Source organism: Notechis scutatus, chromosome 3 (assembly GCF_049901735.1).
Source record: "Notechis scutatus isolate UNSWTSFEM ecotype Mainland chromosome 3, rNotScu1.2, whole genome shotgun sequence".
NCBI classification, from domain to species: domain Eukaryota; kingdom Metazoa; phylum Chordata; class Lepidosauria; order Squamata; family Elapidae; genus Notechis; species Notechis scutatus.
In genome coordinates this window covers 63,160,001-63,181,424 of record NC_142011.1, presented here as the reverse complement: position 1 = coordinate 63,181,424, position 21,424 = coordinate 63,160,001, and the positions used below count along the sequence as shown (strand labels likewise).

General features: G+C 36.9%; 1 protein-coding gene across 1 annotated transcript in view; it reads left to right on the top strand.

Moving 5' to 3' along the window:
* NRDC (nardilysin convertase) overlaps positions 1 to 21,424 on the top strand; it is a 28,796-nt gene that overhangs the window by 1,406 nt on the left and 5,966 nt on the right. The window contains exons 2-24 of the mRNA XM_026665847.2: positions 454 to 730; positions 1,567 to 1,648; positions 2,688 to 2,841; positions 3,704 to 3,777; positions 4,376 to 4,471; positions 6,237 to 6,359; positions 7,415 to 7,472; positions 8,989 to 9,062; positions 9,247 to 9,316; positions 10,003 to 10,080; positions 11,439 to 11,559; positions 11,647 to 11,705; positions 12,385 to 12,439; positions 12,966 to 13,070; positions 13,282 to 13,405; positions 14,090 to 14,176; positions 14,471 to 14,590; positions 17,265 to 17,316; positions 18,395 to 18,545; positions 18,638 to 18,765; positions 19,865 to 20,027; positions 20,567 to 20,598; positions 21,133 to 21,271. Coding sequence (XP_026521632.1) covers positions 454 to 730; positions 1,567 to 1,648; positions 2,688 to 2,841; positions 3,704 to 3,777; positions 4,376 to 4,471; positions 6,237 to 6,359; positions 7,415 to 7,472; positions 8,989 to 9,062; positions 9,247 to 9,316; positions 10,003 to 10,080; positions 11,439 to 11,559; positions 11,647 to 11,705; positions 12,385 to 12,439; positions 12,966 to 13,070; positions 13,282 to 13,405; positions 14,090 to 14,176; positions 14,471 to 14,590; positions 17,265 to 17,316; positions 18,395 to 18,545; positions 18,638 to 18,765; positions 19,865 to 20,027; positions 20,567 to 20,598; positions 21,133 to 21,271 — 2,422 coding nt within the window. The remainder of the gene's footprint in view (positions 1 to 453; positions 731 to 1,566; positions 1,649 to 2,687; positions 2,842 to 3,703; positions 3,778 to 4,375; positions 4,472 to 6,236; positions 6,360 to 7,414; positions 7,473 to 8,988; positions 9,063 to 9,246; positions 9,317 to 10,002; positions 10,081 to 11,438; positions 11,560 to 11,646; positions 11,706 to 12,384; positions 12,440 to 12,965; positions 13,071 to 13,281; positions 13,406 to 14,089; positions 14,177 to 14,470; positions 14,591 to 17,264; positions 17,317 to 18,394; positions 18,546 to 18,637; positions 18,766 to 19,864; positions 20,028 to 20,566; positions 20,599 to 21,132; positions 21,272 to 21,424) is intronic.

Below are 21,424 nucleotides of genomic sequence, written 5' to 3'. Positions count from 1 at the left end.
ATAACTCAAAAGTATACTTTGCTGTGGGGTTTTTTTTTCCAAGAAAGCTTAAAAATATAAATGATTCCTGAATGCATGCATTTGATATGAAAGTGGGACTCACTGTCAGAATTGCAGCTTATTTTAGGTAAGTATGTATTTTTTATTCCTGCCTCAAGCACATAATAGAGTACCAATAATCTGTAGATTGCTGGCTGAGGAATTCTGGGAGTTGAAGTCCACAACTCTTAAAGTTGCCAAGGTTGGACACCCCTGCTGTAGAGGAATGTATGCTAATAGTGAGTGGGGTGTGAGCCACATTTTCCATTCTGGAACCAGTTCATTATAACATAAGATGTATTTTAAAAACAAATGAATATTTTAAAAGACATGGCATAGCAGGAATAACATAATTAGTTTTCATTCAAAGACACTGAAAAGAATATCTAGTTGGATGTCTGTTTAACTTTCTAGATACATCAGACTAAAAAATGGATTATGTGCCTTGCTCATTTCGGACTTGCATAACCCAGATGGTAGCCCTTGTGCAGTATCTTCAGAGGGGGAAGATGAGGGTGACTCTGAAGAAGAAACTGATGATGATGATGATTCTGGAGCAGAAATAGAAGATGATCAAGAAGGCTATGATGATGAATGTGGCGATTATGATGAAGATTTAGATCCTGATAGTGAATTAGAAGAGCTAACAGATAAAGATGAAACTCGGAAAAGAAATTGTACAGAAAAACAGGTATGTATAATTAATTTGGATTGAGTAATGATTATAGCCATAAACTGCTTTAGGCATTGGTCTAATTCACAGGTAGATTGCAATTAGTGTGAGTTTTAATAATGTGGTCTGTGATTTAGTATGGATTGTAAACATGCTAGGTTGCATTTAACGCAACCCAAGATTTAGTATGGCTAGTGTGTGCGCAGTTGAGGCTACTGCCTCTGCAAGTGTGGTTGTGATTTCAGATGCTGCTAATCTTCATGTTTGCAAAAGGGAGAGAAGAAAGATTGCCAGGAAAACAGCACAATTTGATATAATTGAATAACATGAAGATGATGATAGCACAGTTAAAATGGAATGAAGTGTTGGAATGCCTGAATATATGAAATATTTTTTTTTTGCTTTTATTTTGCTTTCTGAAACTACTCTGACTTTTAAAACTGTATTTAAGTTATAAGTATATTCTTTTTATCCTTTACTATAGTACAGGTAGTCCTTGACTTACAACATTTTAGGCACTTTAGTTCCCCCCGCCCCCTCTGGTTTACTTTGTCATGCATAAAAATGAACTAAGGTAAGGAACATGCATAGTCATGCAAGCTTTGTCTTTCTGATACATGTATCAATAACTTGTATTTGGAGATGCTGGAGACAGATCTTGCTTGTAAAACTATAAACCCCCACTTCAACATAGCTCTTGCGTGCAGCTAAAGACCAGCATTCTTTATGTTGCATAGAACTGAGAATGAAAAAAAGATCCTTAAAGATTTAATTTTAATGGAGGAATTTCACCGTTTTCATATGGCAGCCTATGATGTTTTTCTAAATATTTCTCTGTATTTCTCTTTCTTCAGTCTGCAGCTGCACTTTGTATTGGTGTCGGCAGTTTCTCTGACCCTGATGAGCTGCCTGGGCTGGCACATTTTCTGGAACATAGTATGTTTTGCTTTGAATATCACCTTGAACTGTTTTTAGCCAAGTCAGTTTTAATTATATAATTTCCCATTTTGGTGATTTGTTTGTCAAATCAGTGCATTACTTATTTGCTTCCATATTTGCTAAACTAGATATAAAATCTTACTAAAACCTCAATTATGTGTGAAATAGCCATTAAAGTCATTTTGGGTAAATTTGTGTTAAAGAAGCAGTTACGTAATGGCTGGTCTCAGAATTCTGCTTTATCAACTATAGTACAATTAATGAGTAACTTTAATTTAATTGTGTGTTTAATCTTCCTAAGTAGAGATGGTTATTGCTTTGTTTTTCTATAGATTATTCTTAAATAATACAGCGAAAGCCTATAGAAAAGTTGTGTTGATGTGCATATGAAAGCACAGAACAAGAAAAGATATACTGCATGACCGGTTATTTATAAGCAGTCCTTGACTTCACAGCCATTTGTTCAGTGACTGTTCAGAATTATGACAATACTGAACATGGGGGACTTAACAATTGCACGGTCCATGAAGTTGCATGGTCATGTGAACTGGGTGCTTGGGTGCATAATCATTTGACTGCCGCTTGAAACCTTCCCTGCCAGCTTCCCATAAGCAAAGCCAATGCAGAAGCTAGCAAGAAAGGTCAACTTTTTATCCAGAGGAATCCAGCTATGGAATTTGAGAACTCAGGGATCTTGTACTCTGTAACACTCCACTGCCTGCCCACATTACTGCCCACACTACTGCCCACGTAGTGCGTCCCTTCCACAGAGTTTTTGGTGCTCCACAGCACCCTCTTGAGGCAATCCCTGGGACTGCTGCATCTTCCCATTTAACAACCTATGCAGTGCTGGGGTTATGACAGCAATAGGGGCTTCTGGAATTGCCATTGCTGGGCAATGCAGTCATGTGGCATCACACTTTATAATTGTATTGTTTAGCTATGGCAGTGAGAGAAAAGAAAACTAAGGTCTGGTATTTATATGTTTCCTCTATTAGAATTAATAACTTTCTTCCTATTTTGGATTCTGTCCTAGTGGTTTTTATGGGTAGTTCAAAGTATCCAGATGAGAATGGATTTGATGCCTTTCTGAAGAAACACGGTGGAAGTGATAATGCATCAACAGACTGTGAACGAACTATCTTCCAGTTTGATGTACAGAGAAAGTATTTCAAAGAAGCTCTTGATAGGTAACTCAGCTGCGAAATGTAGTGAAATGACACTACATTTCAATTAAAGTATTAACTATGTTAAACTTAGCTCATTACGCTAGTTTACTTTTACTTAAAGCTTTTAAGTAAACTGAGGAAAAAAGTAAGTTTAAAAAAGTATTTTAGTGATAAGATGTTTTGAGAATACACAGATTTGTAAATAAATATAGAAGGTATTGCTTCAGAAGCTTACAAAAATTATCTTAGCAAGACAGATTTTTAAAACGAGTGAGTAGTTCTGTGGAGCAGAGATGGGCCATTGAAAAGAGAAGGGAGTATAAATGTCAAAGTAGTGACACAAAACTATTTCTGCACATTAACTAGAAAGAGCACTTTGGAAGAGGTAGGCTTTTTTTTATTATGTCACCTGTTTAAGGGTCACACTACTTCTTTCGTGCACATTTAATTTCAAAATGGTAAGATCTGTGCCACTGATTTTTTTAGCAGTGAGGTTTAGATAAATCTTGGGAGAAAAAGGGTTTTGAGGCTATGACGTGCCTGACTATGAGATAGGAAGACAGTTGTTCTGAAGAGTGGAATCTTGTGGGTCATTCGATGTCAAATTCTACAGGGAAGATAGTTAATTATAAACATTAAAAGGAGAATTTCAAATAAGAATTCCAATGCCTGAGGCTTTTGTTAGAGGAAAGCCAGGTTGGTTATGCAGTTGGGGCAATGCATACTGAAGCATAAAAAAATTGAGATTTCTTAAGGTTTGCATAGAATTGGGGGATGGGGATAATCATGTCAAAACAGGTCATAAGACCATTTAAAAACACTTTCTTCTTATTGCTTTTATGTCAGACTCAGAATTTCTATTTACAGTGATTTTCTGCTTCAGGTGGGCACAATTTTTCATCCATCCTTTAATGATCCGGGATGCAATTGATCGGGAAGTTGAAGCTGTGGATAGCGGTAAGAATTCTGAGTTATCTTTAAATTTCATATATCGTACTTTAAAACCTACTTTGTTTGGTCTGCAGATAGTAGTAGCATCCCTCCATCGACACAGAGATGCTCTTACTAACTGAACAGCAGATAGTCTCAGGTTATAATGGCGGTGGGAAGCAGAAATTCTATTGCTAAATAGTGAGGTTGTAAAAGTGCAACATCATATGACTGCATAACTTGGCGACGGCAGTCCAGGTAGTCCCAGTTACTCTTGTAATCTGGGGATCATGAAGGTCATTAAAGGGATTGGTAGATGTCTCAGGCAAGCAGGATGTTGGGTGCCATTGGCAGGTATGGAGTGTGAGTGGGAGCAGGGAGCGCCGAGTGCAGGTACTCTGGAGCCTGTGTAAGTGCTGCAGAGGGTGGGTAGGGGGCTGTGGACAGGCACTTCAGAGTGCAGGTGGGCAAAAAAGTGGCCAGAGTGATTTCCAGATTCCTTCTGGCTTCCCCATTCACTTTGCTTGTGGGAAACTGGCAGATCATATTCTTATAGTCAGGGCTGCTGTTGAAGACTAGGATTATCTTGAATCTGAAAGCCTTGTGGTTTTTTTTAAAAAAACAGAATATCAGCTTGCAAGGCCCTCTGATGCAAACAGAAGAGAGATGTTGTTTGGCAGTCTCGCCAAATCTGATCATCCTATGAAGAAGTTTTTCTGGGGTAAGTGTACCTGTTGTGACTGTTGGCATCAAGTTGATTTCAGATCTAAGAGCCTTTGCTGTTTAATCCAGTAGCATCCACCAATGAAATAGACACTCCGTTCTCCATTTGTTTCTAATTAACTTTGGAATCTGCAGAGGTCAGAGGGCAATTCAGAGCAAATTTTGGGGTGCATGGGCAACATGAACAAGAAGAAAGAAATATGTGATAAGTTGAAGCCAGCCAGATTTAATAAACACATTTATGGATAGTACCGAAGTTAATATGTATGGCAATCAAATAATATTTTGAGTTCTGTTCTTAATTATGCCTTGATCAGCGTAACCAGGAGTGGTTTAGCTTAGCTAATGTTACAATGCTGAGTTTATAAAACAAATTAAATTCTTGCTATTGCATTTTGGAGGAGAAAAGCAAATATATCTTAATAGCAAATATAGTTTACTTATAGTGGAATCAATCTTTTTGATTGATTTGATTGATTCGTTTCCATATGATTTGATTTTGGCATTACCCAACTCCAAACTGACTCTGGGAAGCTTTAAGTATCCGTTGTAATTAGTAAATTATTTTACAGAATTAAACAGGGATATCTGGAAAAGGGAAGAAGAAGCTGATGGGAAAATACACATAACATAACAGGTGTATGCTGCTTGCTAGAGCCCATTCAGCTGGGAGTGAGATTAAGTTTCATTTTATAACCTTCTCCAAAGTAATTGCATTACTGGAGAAAAGCAACAAGGTGTGTTGGCAAGGGAAACTTTTAGTATCCGAAAGATTAATCGATAGATCTGGAGATTAATTAGCATTACATTCATTAGTAAAGAAATCAATGTAAGGAGTACAAAAATGATCTACAGAATACCGAATTAGTTTAGTACATAGGTGATACAGCACACACAACAGCCTGATCAATATAATGTGATATTGTGAGGTAACAATGTAACTTGTTCATGCACAAATTACTTTAAACCCTATATGCGGATATGGGTGAGACTTTCTTGTCTTCTCTCCTAGAATGCTCTCTTGTAAGTGCTTGTAGATTTGCATTCTTCATAATTTGTTTCAGCTGGTTAAGATAAGGATTTAGAAAAGCATCAAGAAGGGCTACAGATTCAGAAGAAAGGAAAATAAAATACATTGGAAGAAAAGAAAGAGAGAATCTTCTCGTTATTTGCCATTTCTTTCTGGCACATGGTGTAGGATGGCGTGATCTGGCTAAATGAGGCTCAGATAAACACCTCAAACCAGACAAAAATAATTCTGTGATAGCAGAATCTTTACTCAGTACTTTTTGCTATGGCAGCTTTGCTTTTTGTGACAACATGGCAAATACAGTCCCATTTTCATTTGAAAATTAATCTATAGAATCATTACAAGACCTGGTGACAGCCAATTTGTTGGGTGGTGTAAAATGTGATTAAATTCATAATGGGCAAGCCTATTGAGGGCTATTTGTCTTTAACAGTCAATACTATTGGAGGAGGCCATGCCTCTGGATACCTGTTATAGTGAAATATGGCTCTATCTCATGTTTGTGAGCCCCAAAGAAGTATCTGGCTGGCCACAGTAAAAAACAAAACATTTAACTAATATAATCCTTGGCCTGATCCAGCAGCATTTATACTCCCATGAGTTTAAATCCAAGTTGTTACGTTATTTTGTGCCTGCAGAGGAAAAGAGTGTTCGTCCTTTAGATCATTATAAAAGTTTCAAGCAGAGATTTCATAACTGTAAGCAGTTCTTCATTTTGAACTTCATTTTACAGGTAATGCAGATACACTGAAACATGAGCCAAAAGAAAATGGGATTGATACCTATACCAGACTGAGGGAATTCTGGCAGCGATATTATTCAGCGCACTATATGACTTTAGTTGTGCAGTCAAAAGGTAAGAGCTCTTCATTCAAAGTTACAGAACCTTCACTTTGCTTTATTTGTTTATTTTATTTACTATATGGCAAATACATGGACTTATAGTGGTTCAAATGTTAATGTCCAGTCCATCCAGCCATTCAAGGAGAGGGTGGTCTATGTTGAACAAAAATCAAACATTGGACTGGTGTAAACTCTTGATGGACATTTGGACACAATGTGTTGGATATTTTGTCGAGGAGCACCACAGTCACACTGAGGGGTAGAGACAAGACCCCACTTAAACAATGAGTCCTGACAGACACCATGTTGGGTATGGATCCTGTTCAGAGTTGACCAATGCTGGTGAGGAAGATCAAAACCTGGCACCTTTTGTGTAGGGTCATCCATGTCACTGCCTGTATCTGGCCGTTCAGCAGCCCAATTGGATTTCCACTGTGAGTTGATGTCAAAGTTTTTAGACAGCTGTTGAGTAACTGCCAGAGAGGGCTTCCTGGATTTAAGCCTGCCAATTGATGAGGAAAATCAGCATGGACAGGAAGAAGTAGGTTTCTTGAATTTTTGTTGTACTCCTTCACTAAGGCTTCCTGCCTTCATAGAGCTGGTGGAGCAAAGTGGCTCAAGATGGGGAACCAGCAAGCAGGAGTAGATTTTATGTAACTATGATCCTCATTGTATCTAGCATTGATCTTGCCAGTTGTAGCAGCAATTAAGCCAAACAGGGGCGCCGTATTCAGCTGTGGAGTAGATCAACCCTAGTGCTGATATTCTGAGAGTAGAGGCTGTGGCTCCCCATCTGGCTATTAAGTAGTGACTCACTGGATAATTACAAATTAGAGCTGGTATCCTCACAGGAGTTTTAAAAATCTTATGTATGTTTTTGCTTCAGTTATCTGGAGCAGTTCTACAGGAAATTCCAGTGAAATTCAGCCTGTGGGCTTTATAATATTGGCACCTCTGCATTGGCTGCTTGAACAACAGGTTTTCACCTTTCTCATCTTTTCCTGATGATATGCTGCTTGTTTCCCCAAAGTTATGTGCTACCACTTTTTTTCCTCCCTTCCTCAATAGAAATCTTGGATACTCTGGAAAAATGGGTGACTGAAATCTTCTCAGAGATTCCAAATAAGTAAGATACCTTTTCCTATTGTGTGTAATAACCAGGATATTTAATTGGGTGCGCCCTTCTGCAATTTATATGATATTAGAGATTTGATTTCCTCAGTCCTGGTCTTTAATTTCTCAACCTTCCTTCTATACTTTCCAGCTGCTGGTTTATATTCTTTTTCTTTTGCAACTGCCTAAAGTTAATAATAAGGAGAAAAAAAGAATCCAATTTAGTCAGAGTTTTCGGATTTCCACATATAACTCAAATGAGTTGGAGAGGACACTTTGTAGAGCATATAGGCAAATTCTGTTCATGTATTTACCAATTTATTTAGGAAAAAATATATGGTGATTCTGGGTAGCTTTCAGAAATAAAATCCCAAATACAAACCCCAGTAACCCCTCCCTCCAAGTGTCAGCAATCAAACCAACTAGCTTAAGGACTTCATATCATCCTGGGGTCCCAAAAACCATATATTCAGAGCCTTTGAAAGAGTGTCAGGCTGAGGGCCAATCTTATTTCCACAAGGGTGATATTCCATTGGGAGGGAGCCACAATTGAGAAGGCGGAGCTCCTTAAGAGAGGGGACCCATTACTCTACCTGCCTGCTTGGAGGATCGGGTAAATGTAGCTGGAAGAATATAGTCCTTCAAATAACCTGCCCCCAGGTATGCGTGCAGGGCTTTAAAAGTGAGAGCCAACATCTTGAATATGACCCAGAAGCAGATCTGCAATCAATGCAGCTCCCACAATATTTATAGTGTAAAGATTAGCTCCTGTTTTTTTCTCAAGGATAAAAATTGGATGGGCACCTTGGCCAAGCATGTGTACATTTCTTGTTGCAATAAATATCTGATGGAGATGGGCGGTTAGCAAATAAGAAATGGTGGGTGGGTGGGTGGGTGGGTGGATAGATGGATGGATGGATAGATAGATGGATAGATGATAGATAGATAGATAGATAGATAGATAGATAGATAGATAGATAGATAGAAAGATAGAAAGATAGATAGATGTTGGATAGATAGATAATAGATAGATAGATAGATAGATAGATAGATAGATAGATAGATAGATAGATAGATAGATAGATAGATAGATGATGGATGGCAGGCAAGTCAGGCAGGCAGCAGAGATAGATAAATGTTGCTCTGCTTAGTGAGTTTGGTTTTTACCTATGTATGCTATCTAGACTGTCTTGTGTTTTCCACATGTACAAGCTAAATTCCAAGTGCAAATGTGAGGTTCAGATAGGACAGAATGGGACATCACTAAAGAAATTGCATGCTATTTACTCATAGCTATAACAGGCTGTGTATTTGTTGCCACAGTTAGAAATATTTTCTGCTGAACAAGCAGCAATATTGATAATTTATTTCAACTAAGGATTTGATCCCTGGAATCATCCCTTAACAATGTGTGTTGAAAAATGTGTAGGGCCTGATCTCATAGAGCAATTTGATTTGTGATGATCCTTGCTGGATTAGGAAGATTTGTGCATGCAGATATGTAAATGTGCGTGTTCTTTCTTTTCAAGTGATTTATCCAAACCAACATTTGGCCATCTGACAGACCCTTTTGACACTCCAGATTTTCCTAAACTTTACAGAGGTGAGTGATGTAGTTGGGTAATTATTGTAATGCTATTTATACTGTGTATCCATATTGGTTTTAAAATTCCTAGCTTTAAAATGCATGCTGTTTTTTTTTTTTTTTTTTTGCCTATGGAAATGTTGAGGAAACCTGGAATTATCCTGACTTTATTTATTTATAAGGAAATATTCTTTATTTTTAGTGGTTCCAATCCGAAAAACTCACTCTTTAAACATCACTTGGGGTCTTCCTCCACAAGAACAGTATTATAGGTAACTTTTACTTCTTGTTCCCTCCTGCTTTGCCCCCTCCTTCCCTACTTCCATGGATATACAGTAAAATTGGATTAGGTAAATTTATTGAAAGTCTAGCATGGAATATGCAGGGTGATCATGTAATTTCACGAATTGCATTATATAAGTTTAAATGATAGCAAGTATAGGTAGTCCTTGATTTACGACCACAATTGAGCCCAAAACTTAGGTTATTAAGTGAAAAATTTGTCAAGTGACTTTTGCCCCATTTTATGACTTTTCTTGTCACATTTGTTAACTGAATGACTGCAGTTGTTAAATTAGTCACATGGTTGTTAAGTGAATCTGGTCAGAAAGTTGCAAAAGGGGATCACATGACCACGGGACTCTGCAATCGAGTCAGTTCTCAAGCATCTGAATATAAATCACGTGACCAGGGGATGCTGCAATGGTCATAAGTGTGAAAATGATCTTAAGTCACTCTTTTCAGTGCCTTCAAACAGTCACTAAATGAACTGTGGTAAGTTGAGGACTACCTGTATGTTGTTCTACTTATGGTAACCCAGGAAGGTGACTTTTGTAAAGTATTATTCCCCCCAATTCCCATCATTTTGGGTTTGCCTGTTTTACAGTCTTATTTTTTTTTAATAATGATTAGAAACTAGAATTTTCAAATTACGGTTCATGTTTTTTCTACTTTGTAGGGTGAAGCCACTTCACTATATTTCTTGGCTTGTTGGACATGAAGGCAAAGGCAGCATTCTTTCATATCTTAGGAAAAAGTATGTATCCAAATGAAAATTGCTGGTATTTACCATGATTAATGATGAAAACAAGGAATCCCAAGTTACAAAGTTCAAAAAGTATATACATTGTTACCTTATTTCTATAGTATATACTGTACATTGTTGAGCATCCTGCCACTTTACTCAGTGACCAAGTTAAAGACAGTCATAAACTGTGCTGAGGTTGAAGAGGATTGCCTGAAAGCCTTAAGCAGAACACTCCAGAAAGGTAATGTGAAGTGGTGCCACTTCATTTTATGAAACATCTGGATTCTAGCCCCTGGCATAATGCTTTCAAGGTAGCACCTCAGCACAGGAGGGGGGGGGGGCAAATGAGGTATTCCACCTTAACTCCTTCAACAATAAGGTGTTGAAGTAACTCCACCAAACATTTACAAAATAAAGCAACAAAACAACCAATTTGGTCCAGAGTGAAGCTTCCGATGCAGTGCCAAGAGATCAGATCCTGTTTTGTGGAATTACAATAAAGAAGGAAGGCCTTTCCACCCCATCTTCAAGGCTTCCCTTAGGCTTGTCTTTACTTGTCAAACAAGCAAAGAATTGCAGACAGTAAAACTGGTATTAGCCTAAATGACAACACCCAGATAAAGGATCCAAAGGCATTTGGGAAGTCTGACACATCTAGAATATTGAGTATTGGAAATGCTCACATAAAAAAAGCTCTACAGTAGGGTTGGGAGAACTTTTTCATTCTACAAAATAGCAGTAACCAACCAACCATTTTTCAAAAGGCAAGCTAGTGATATTAAAAGAACATTGTGCCCGAGGAAATGAAATCAAAATAAACATAGAGTTGAGTCGCTAATTGTAGATAATCTATTTCCCTCTTAAATCAGGGTGAAAAAAATTGGAAAGCACATGGCACAAAAGAGCCTCCAACTGAGTTTAGCCCAAATTATACTCCCATTTGCTTAAACCTGGGGTGGGCAACTATGGCAACTTTACGACCATACTGGCTCAGGAATTCTGGGAGTGGAAGTCTACCAGTCATAAAGATGTCATAGTTGCCTGCCCCTGACTTAAACCAAGCCAGATAGGTAAATAGGATCAAAATAGCTAAACAGAGTAGATTAAAACAGAAACAAGTTAACAAATATTCACCCACCCAGGGCACAGGCAAAACTACTTCCTTACATATATTACATTTTTCAAGGCTGAGCCAAGGTCATTGCATCTGAGGGAAGTTCGTTTGTTAAATATTTTTAGATTTTCCTCCAGCAGCACCGTTAATCAGAGTTACAAATCATTATTGGTACATTGGAAACATATATTAAAATTTTTAATACTTTGCGGTTCTTAATCTTTGTAAGAGTATGGTAAACGTTTTTTTCCAGATTCTGGGCACTTGCATTGTATGGAGGAAATGGTGAGACCGGGTTTGAGCAAAACTCAACCTACTCTGTCTTCAGTATTTGTGTGACCTTGACTGATGAAGGTTACAAACATTTCTATGAGGTAAATTTGAATTGCAGTTTAGTGCTTATTCTTTTAGCTTATTAGAGATGTCCTCGTGTTGAACATTTTGAAACTTTCCTTCTTCAGGTTGCTCACGTTGTATTCCAATATTTGAAAATGTTGCAGCAAGCAGGACCTGAGCAAAGGTAATGAAATCTCTGTTTGATTTTAGTCAGGAAAAGTTGGTGCTATTGGTGTTTTTTCCTTCTTTTTTCTGTATTTCGCATATTTGAGCTGGCATAGTACATAACTGTTAAAACTATATGGAGAATCTGGAAGTTCAGAGGAATGAAAATAGTTCTTTCCAAAGGTACTATTCTTTTCTCCAACCCACTGTTCTCCAGTTCACTCACTGGCTATGTTGTTTAAAGATGAATATAATTCAAAAACCTGAATAGCAGAAGATTAGAAAAAAAATGTCTGAATACAGTTATTACTTACAAACACTCTTTGTAAATAACTTTTTCTTAAATACATCATTCTTTAGAATAAAAAAACTAACAATTATTTTACACAGGTAAGTTATTACCTGTCTAAAATCAAGAGAAAGTAGTTTCATAATAGATACATGGTAAAAGTTTATTTTCTAAATTTGGAAGACACTCACATTCTGACCTAGGAGGCTCTAAGGGGACGAGGCATATTTGGGTCCTTGAATTGGCAGACATGTTCTACCCTTATTGATAAATGACAAAAGCTCCCCTTTTTGGCATGACAGCTGAATTTTTGAACATTTTTTTATGCTTTTACTCTGAAATCTTTATTTCTGGAAATATGTATATTCTTAACAAAAATATATAGAAGATATGCTGGTTTCATCCACAGAATATGGGAAGAGATCCAGAAGATTGAAGCTAATGAATTCCATTACCAAGAACAGGTATTGATATGATCTGATTTATGTCATGCAAAATATTAACACCCTTCTGCTTATTTAGTTGTGGTATTGACTCCTGTCTCATTACATATTTTTAATTTTTTAAATTTTCATTTTTGCTTTTTAACTCAAATTAACACTTAACATTCCATTACCTCTAAACACATGCTGTTTCATACAGATGTTTGTTATCATCTCTTAGAATTCAGGGGGGGGCGGGATATTTCTATGCTTCCACAAATTTTTGGCTTCTCCTTCTGTTGATGCTATCTGACATACACCAGGTAAACATAGAAATGACGTAACTGATCATAATATTAGGGATTTGAATTACGTTTTGCTGATATGTCTTAAGAATTTGGAGTTCAACACACTGGTAACTAAATTTGATTCTTCATTCAAAGCAACTGTGAAAATCAGTGTCCAAACTGTAGGGAAAATAATGGTTCACATTTATCTCCAAAGTTCGCTTACATGGAGAAAAATATTCAAAGGATCATGTTATGAAGCAAAATGATTTGTTTTTCAGACTGATCCAGTTGAATATGTAGAAAGTCTTTGTGAAAATATGCAGCTCTTTCCAAAGGAGGATATTTTGACAGGAGACCAACTTCTCTTTGAATATAATCCAGAGGTAGGTGAAAAATTTAAAGCTCTTGGTTAATATGTAAGACAAATCTGACCTTGGACAATAGAAAAATACTTTTACTATGAGTTCCTCTTTTAGAAAGTAAATGTTATTACTTCAGGATTTACTATTCTTTTTCAAAGTGAAGAGGTGAAATAAAGATCTGGAATTTGGTGTAGCAGAGGAAAGTTTCATTTGAGTCTTATTTTTTTTACAGATAATTTCTAAAGCACTTAACCAACTGATTCCCAGTCAAGCCAATCTTATTTTATTATCTGCCTCCCATGAAGGCCAGTGTCAGCTAAAGGAAAAATGGTTTGGGACACAATACAGTGTTGAAGGTACAAGAATAGTCCGTCTGTCTAAATTTTAGGAACTAAAATTCAAAGTATAAAAATCTGTGGGTTTGATTATTTCTTATAATCTGTGGTGTAGTTGAAGGATTTTTTGTTTCTGGATTTCTAGCTTTTTCCTCTAGTTTATTTTGCTGTCTTCCTCTTGTCTTTGATCATAGCAGTACAACGCTAGAGGCAGCTCAAAAAGAAAAATTAGCGGAAACTAGCCCAACAAGCCTTACACTGATTACTTTCTTCATCCACAAGTGATTTTAACATTGAAAATTATAGTTAAACCATGGTTTAATTAATGAGGCAAACAGAACACATTCACCTATTTAATAAATTTTAGACAGGATAGAAATAGCTTGGATACAAATATATACAGTATATGGTTAGATTGGACCTATTTAATCAAAATGACTTAAGTTAGCTGTAACTGCTTAATTTCCTGATCCATCTGGTGGAATTTCTGTCATAGTTCATTAAAGAATAGTTCAGGTTTATGAGCTGTGTATAAATTCGGCTCGATGTATGTTTTGGTGTCCTCCATTATCTGTGAAAATTGGATATGTGTTATGAGAAATGAATCAGAACAGTGTGCATTATATATGCATATCACTACAACTAGGTTTATCATTTTTCTCAGGTGTGGTTTCATCAAACTATTTGTAATATTAATATTTACAGATGTTGATCAACACTGGAGTGATACATGGGCCAGTGACTTCAAATTAAATCCTGATTTACACCTGCCAGAAGAAAATAGATACATTGGTGAGTGAAATATGAATTCTTCCTAAATAGTCTAAAATATAATCATTCTATGTATGCTATTTTTGTTTTGCTATTAGATGTCTGTGAGTAACAGAACAGATTTATTCTGTTAGATTTCTGCCATGTTGGACCAATAAGAATTAGGGGAAAATAGGGGAATCTGTAACGTTTATTGTTACGGAAACATTTGTGCCATTTGGTTGCTTTATTATAAACAGGTTTAAGCATTTTATTTTGGTAGATAGTACTTGTTTGTTGAAGTGAAATAACAACCCCCATCTTTTTTCATTTTAGCAACTGATTTTGCTTTGAAGGATCCTGATTGCCCTCAGACAGAATATCCGGTCAATATAATGAGTTCCCAGCAAGGTTGTTTGTGGTACAAGAAGGATGACAAATTCAAAATCCCTAAAGGTAACTTTTTTGTGGTGTCTTTGAATAAAACTCCTAATGAGCCCTCACTGATGGCTTAGATGGCACTTATTCCTTTTGATTTCTCATGTGGCAACTTTTGTTTTACTTCAGATATATCTCTGGGCAATGTTGTCTGGCATTAGACCAGTGGTAAGCTGCTGGATGGTCAGCGGGGTTTGGGTGAACCCCAAGGTGTGATCTCTTGCTGGGCGCGCCCACCTACTCTTGCGCTATGCTTTCCCTAAATAAATAACTATTCCCCCACCCAGGCTGCCCAGGTGAGTTTGGCACCATCCTGCTGTACTCACTGGAGCTGCCCGAGTCAATTAGGTGCCTGTTTGAAACTGCGCTTTAGCCGTAAAGAGGTGCGTGCGAGCGAAGTAAGCACGCACTCACAACCAGCTAACTCCTTGTCAACGAAACTGCAGCCCACCTGTGCATTAAACCCCTATCAATGTTTCACTTTCCATATGTGTCACTTCTATTAAGTTGCACTATCAACTTGGCATTGAGTGGATTTTGGAATTTAAATGTATGAAGGGGCATTTAAAAATAATAACATTTTCCAACATAAAATTTATTTTTAAAAATCCTCACTTTTTAGCCTTTAGGTTTCATGCATGAAACCACCTATAACTGAGCATCATCAGATGGAAATTTTACCTCAAGCAATACATTGATATATAACGTATTGCTTAAGACAAAACCAGTGGTTTCTATTCCATTTCTGTGTTACAGCTTAGCAGTTTTCAGTTTCTAAAATGAAGATAACACAACTTGAACTGTGATTTCAACATCGTCTTTTGGTTTGAGATACTTTCTTGACTCTAATAACTTTACCCTTTATGTTGGTACTAGAATGTCAAGCTCAGTATTTGCTCCCCGATTTGTGGACCACTGTACAGAGAGTCCTTGACTGAGAACCACAGTTGAGCCCCCAATTTCCATTGTTAAGCAAAGCAGTTGTCAAATGAGTTTTGCGCCATTTTGCAGCCTTCTTTGCCACAGTTGCTAAGTGAATCATGCAATTATTAAGTGAGTCGGGATGTTATTGAGTAATTTGGCTCCCCCCAGCCAGCTGGGAAGATTACATGACCCCAGGACAGTGCAATTGTCATAAATACATGCCAGTTTCCAAGCATTCAAATTTGTGAACATACAATGGTTGTGAAAACCAATCATAAAATTAGATTAGATTAGATTAGATTAGATTAGATTAGATTAGATTACATTAGATTACATTAGATTAGATTCAACTTTATTGTCATTGCACATAAACACAGGCAACGAAATGCAGTTAGCATCTAACCAGAAGTGCAAAACAGCAATGAAGTATAAATATATATACATATATGGTATTCAGCTTTGTTTCGGCAGAATCTCATCTGCCATCATCAGGCTTCTGTATTGGGTTCGTCTGGGATTCTGCCGAAACGTTGCTACAACTTTAAAAGCACAACTACAATGACGTGGGAAAATACCTGAACAAAGCTGAATACCATACATGTAAGTACCCACGAAAACTTAAGAAAACATATATACATATGTATATACAGATATACAAAATATATAACTATATATAGATATACAGAATATCTATGAATATACAGAATATATATCTATGGAAGGAATATATACGACTGTACAGAGTGTTTATGAACACATTGAATATAAATATAATGCACAGAGAGTTTATACAAGATATATATTATCAGGGGAAGTATCAGTGTGTGTGTGGGGTAGATGAGTTGAGGAGTTCAGTAAGGAGACCGCCGTGTGGTAAAAGCTGTTCCTTAGCCTGCTGGTCTTGGACTGCAGGCACCTGAACCTCTTCCCAGATGGAAGAAGGGTAAACAGTTTATGGGCTGGATGGGAGGAGTCCTTAACGAAGCTGTGGGCTTTTTGCAGACATCGTTTCCTCTGAATGTCCACAATGGCAGGAAGTGGGATCCCTATAATGCGTTGAGCGGTTTTCACCACCCTCTGTAATGCCTTCTTTAATGGCGCAATTTCCATACCAGACTGAAATACAGTTGGTTAGGATGCTCTCGACTGCACAGCGGTGGAATTTGATCAGAATAGTTGGGGAAAAGTGATTCTTCACCTTTCCCCAACTTCACATAAGCCACTTGTTTTAGTGCCGTTGTAACTTCAGTCACTAAAATATGGTTGTAAGTCAAGGACTACCTGTATACATGTCCTTCTGTTGGCACGGCATGCTGTCTTAATCTTCCTATTGGATATAGAACTGTTTCCCTCCTCAACATTAAAACAAAAAAGAAAACACTTCAGGATTTTTCTTAGTGTCCACTCAGGATTTTTAGTACAGCTTTGTAAGAGTTTCCCTACCTCGACTTGATTTTCTCCAGCTCCTACTTCCTGGAAAGAATTTCATTCTATAAGATCCAGTGGCCAGGGAACCCTCACATTAGGGAGGCCAGGGTGTTAAATGGTCTGATTTATGTGCAACAATTTTCCATGATGAATGATATGGCTGTGAGCATGAACATGTAGCCTTTACAATTGGAAAGACTGCCTCTTTGGAAAGGACAGTGAATCTAATCAGCATTGATGTCAAGCTGCTCTTTTTTATGAAGGAATCAAAAAGAGATACACAGTCTTGATTATAATTCTGCATTGTTTGCCACTGCTCATTCTAACTTTTTTTTTCCAGCTTACATCCGTTTCCATCTGATCTCACCACTGGTCCAGCAATCTTCTGAGAAGTAAGGTTTATAGGTTTTGGTCCAGGGGTGGGATTCTACCAGTTCGCACCTATTTGCTAGAACTGGTTGTTAACATTCTAAGCAGTTTGGAGAACCAGTTGTTAGAAGAAATTACTGGCCTAATCCTGTAAGGAAGGCAGGAAGGAAACATTCTGGTGTTGCTTACAGAAACTGCCTTTCCGTTAACTCTTATTACATTCTTGGCAGGACTAGACTTCCTGTCTCAGGAATGTCTCTGGAGTTTTTTTTCCTCCTTTGCTGGTACTTTGCTTGTGTGGAGTGACCATTTAAAGTTACAATGGCACTGAAAAAAGTGACTTATGACCATTTTTCACACTTACGACTGTTGCAGCATCCCCACAGTCTTTAGAGGCCAGGTGAGGAGATGCGTGCCTCGATGGGAGTGATATTGAGTTGGCCACATCCAGCCAATAACATGACCACCAAGCCATGTCCACCCAGTCACATGACCACCAAGCCACGCCCACAGAACCAGCTGTTAAAAAATTTGAATCCCACCCCTGTTTTGGTCTTGATTTGTTTTATTGTTTTGCTGTAAAAATATTTTAAATGAGCTTTAAGTTAGGGAATGGACGTACCGAATTACAGAGCCTCTTGCTGCTGTTTGTAACTCAAAGTGCTCTTTGAAAATATGTGGTAAAACAGCAAACAACAATTGATGCATTGCAGTAAGGTGTAACTTATTAAATTAGGAGACTCTTAATTAAAAGGATCAGGACATAAAATATTAACCTCTGCATTCAAAATAATTTATTATATTGAGAGCAACTTTGTCACTAAAAACAAGCATTTTAATGATTTTTTAAACTTCAAATGATCCAATTCCAAGTATGATAGGAGTGTCATATCCACAATGTAATATTTCAAATGGTGCTTAAAAACGAAAGTTGACTGTACTAGTTGATGTTTTCTATAGTTCTGCTTCTGTAAATACGTTGATTTTTGTCATAAAACCTTTGCTGTTTTTGAAGGAATATGTAAATCCAAAAAGTTTCACAAAGTTAACATTCTCAAATTCTTACCTTTATCTCCTGTTGTCTCAACTTAATGTGGTCAGTGTGGTGCTCTTTGATACTTTTGTGAACATCCTTGCACACAACCTTGCTGAACCTGCATATGAAGCTGATGTTGCTCAGTTGGAATATAAGCTGGTAGCCGGAGAACATGGATTGATCATTCGTGTGAAAGGCTTCAATCATAAGCTGCCTGTAAGTATTGATCTATTTGGGCCTTGAATTATTTCTGAAAAAGTTCTTTTTAAAAAGAGTCATAATGAATTGGTTTATTGTTGTTGTTGTAGTTGCTGTTTCAGCTCATCATTGACTACTTAGCTGATTTCAGTTTTACTCCAGAAGTTTTTGAGATGATAACTGAGCAGTTGAAAAAGACTTACTTCAACATCCTTATCAAGCCAGAAACTCTGGCCAAGTAAGTGTCTGGAGTATATATATATGAGCCAGGATGATTTTAGTCATTGTGCTGTGCAAGAAGGTGATTTCTTTGATTTTAGTTCATTGCCTAATCCATCTTTAAAGGAGTCTAGTCACTGGAATTTCTAATTCATGGCTTCTGGCTTAGTAGAACAAACACTGCTGAAATTGGGCAGAAAAATGACATTTATCATTGAAAACTCATCTGTGATCCCATCCCCTTAGAAACCCAAAAGTCCAGAAATTTGGCCACATGCATTCCAGTGAAATATTTTGGTACATTGGGTAACAATTGATAACAAGAACAAGGTAGGGATGAAATATTGCATGTTCATAAGACAAGAGGATTGAGACTCGTAATGCTTATGAGAATAATTGGGAGGTGGTTTCCATATCGATTACTGCAGTAAGCTGCTTGAGTGCTCAATTTACCTGAGTGACTGTTGTATTGGTCTAGAAAACACCAGAGCAGAAAATATACTTTGCGTTAGGTTTATTAAACTTTTCATTATATAAAAATTGTACCTAAGATTAAGGACTAAATTGTAGTTCACGATACAAAAAACAAGACTGGGTCTTGTTTGGGGGTATTTTGTGACCAGATTGTTTTTTTATGAGCAGATTACTTTGAAGTTTTTCTATATTTCTCCTTACCCTTCATTTATAAAAACAGATTTGATCTCCCATCCCTTTATGCCTATATAGTGGAGAAAGATTTTTTTTCTTCACTTAATCATTCCTATCCCAAATTGTTTAAAAATTCACATATTTAGTTATACTTAGTTGTGTGGGGAGGGAGGTGTCTGTTAAAGACCAATGCATGTTAAATTCAAATATATGTAATGTACAGAGTGCTTATGTAAAAACTATGTAAATTATACAAAGATATACACACATTGTCCCTTGATTATGGAGTTGGTTTTGTACTTGGCATGATGTTGTCTCTGAATAATAAAGGAAAGGGGGAAAAAAGAACCAAGTTTGGGTAAATGTGAATGCATTTATTTTTGATCCCAAATGGAGCTTATAGACGATGCTGTAAAGCCAACATAACTTTCAGTGACCATGTAATGATCAGTATTTCTTCTGTGGCACAGAGATATACGTCTCTTAATCCTGGAACATTGCCGGTGGTCTATGATAGACAAATATGAGGCCCTTATGAAGGGGCTCTCAGTAGATTCTCTGCTGTTGTTTGTGAAGGCTTTCAAATCTCAGCTCTTTGCAGAGGGCCTTGTCCAGGGAAACTTCACAAGCTCCGTGAGTATTTTCAACAGCTTAGCTTGCATCTTCAGCATAAACTATTTTCTCATCTATGATTTTCCTTGCTTAACCTTTGACACCATATGATAGAAATATCAGGCAGTTCTGACTTTCGTGACAATTTTATCGTTTGCTACTTTAGTAACAAACTTTGTCAAACAAAGCCCATTAACAAACTATTTTCAATATAAATTAATAAAGTACGGTAAATATTAACTCAGAATATGGTGAGAAAAGCACTTTTCTGTGCAAATAATGAAAAATAGTGGAGCAAAACACATCTAGTCCTAGGCACTAATGTTAGCTGTTTCTGGACTGTTTTACAACTGTGTCATATTCCAAAGGCATTTACCGGTATGTAAGGTTTTTTTTCCAACCACTGAGAGAATGTGGTTTGGGCAGTGGGCAAAGTTAGCCTGCAATACTGCATTTTAACCACTGTGCCACCATGGCTTCTGTGTAGATAATATAGTAATGCCTACTGTTACTGTTGTTTTATTTCTAGTCACAATATTAACATCCCTCTTTTCTTCTAGGAATCCAAAGAATTTTTGAATTATGTTAATGAGTAAGTATATTTATATTGATAATTATAAGTTTATAACAGCTGCCAACATTTGAGCATGTGTTAGAAACTGGGGCTATTCAATTTAAATTAATTGAATTAAGGAATATTTGAATTATAGTCAATTGATAAGTAACCTCTGCATTCTAATTTGCACATACATATAAAAGTATTTTTGAAGCTGTAATTGTAGTGTTAGATGAAGCACTGTGTTTAACAAGCATTATTCTCAAAATGGCCTTATCCAACTTCAGGGGTTTCTAGGCTGTACAAATTTTTAACAACTTTAGTTCAACACTTTTCTCTAACATAGATTTGCTTTTCTGTAAAAGAAGTGAAAGGAGTGTTGTAAAACAAGCTTATTTTGCAACATTTTGAAAAAGGTGACCAATTCATTTATTTAACTAATTATATACAGTATTTCCCTCCTTTGCAGTTTTCATTGCTAGAATGTTTTTTTACTTCTGTTAAACTGCGTTAAAAAATAAGATAAAGAGCAAGTTGCAATGGACATTTTAATTTTTCAATTCTTTCTAGGAAATTGCACTTCCTGCCTCTAGTGCATCCATGTCCAGTTCAGTTCCGAGTGATGGATTTACCATGTGCTCATCTATTGTGCAAAGTGAAGACACTTAATAAAGGGGATGCTAATTCCGAAGTGACAGTCTACTATCAGGTACTATGATGTAAAAAATGGGCGTATTAACTGTTTTGTGATGCATTTGTTGCTTAGTGTGTTTCATGCATAACTTGAACTATACAGGAACTATTAGCTATATGGCTATCTATAAACAGATGAGTATTTTTTGTCAGATGAATATTGTAATTT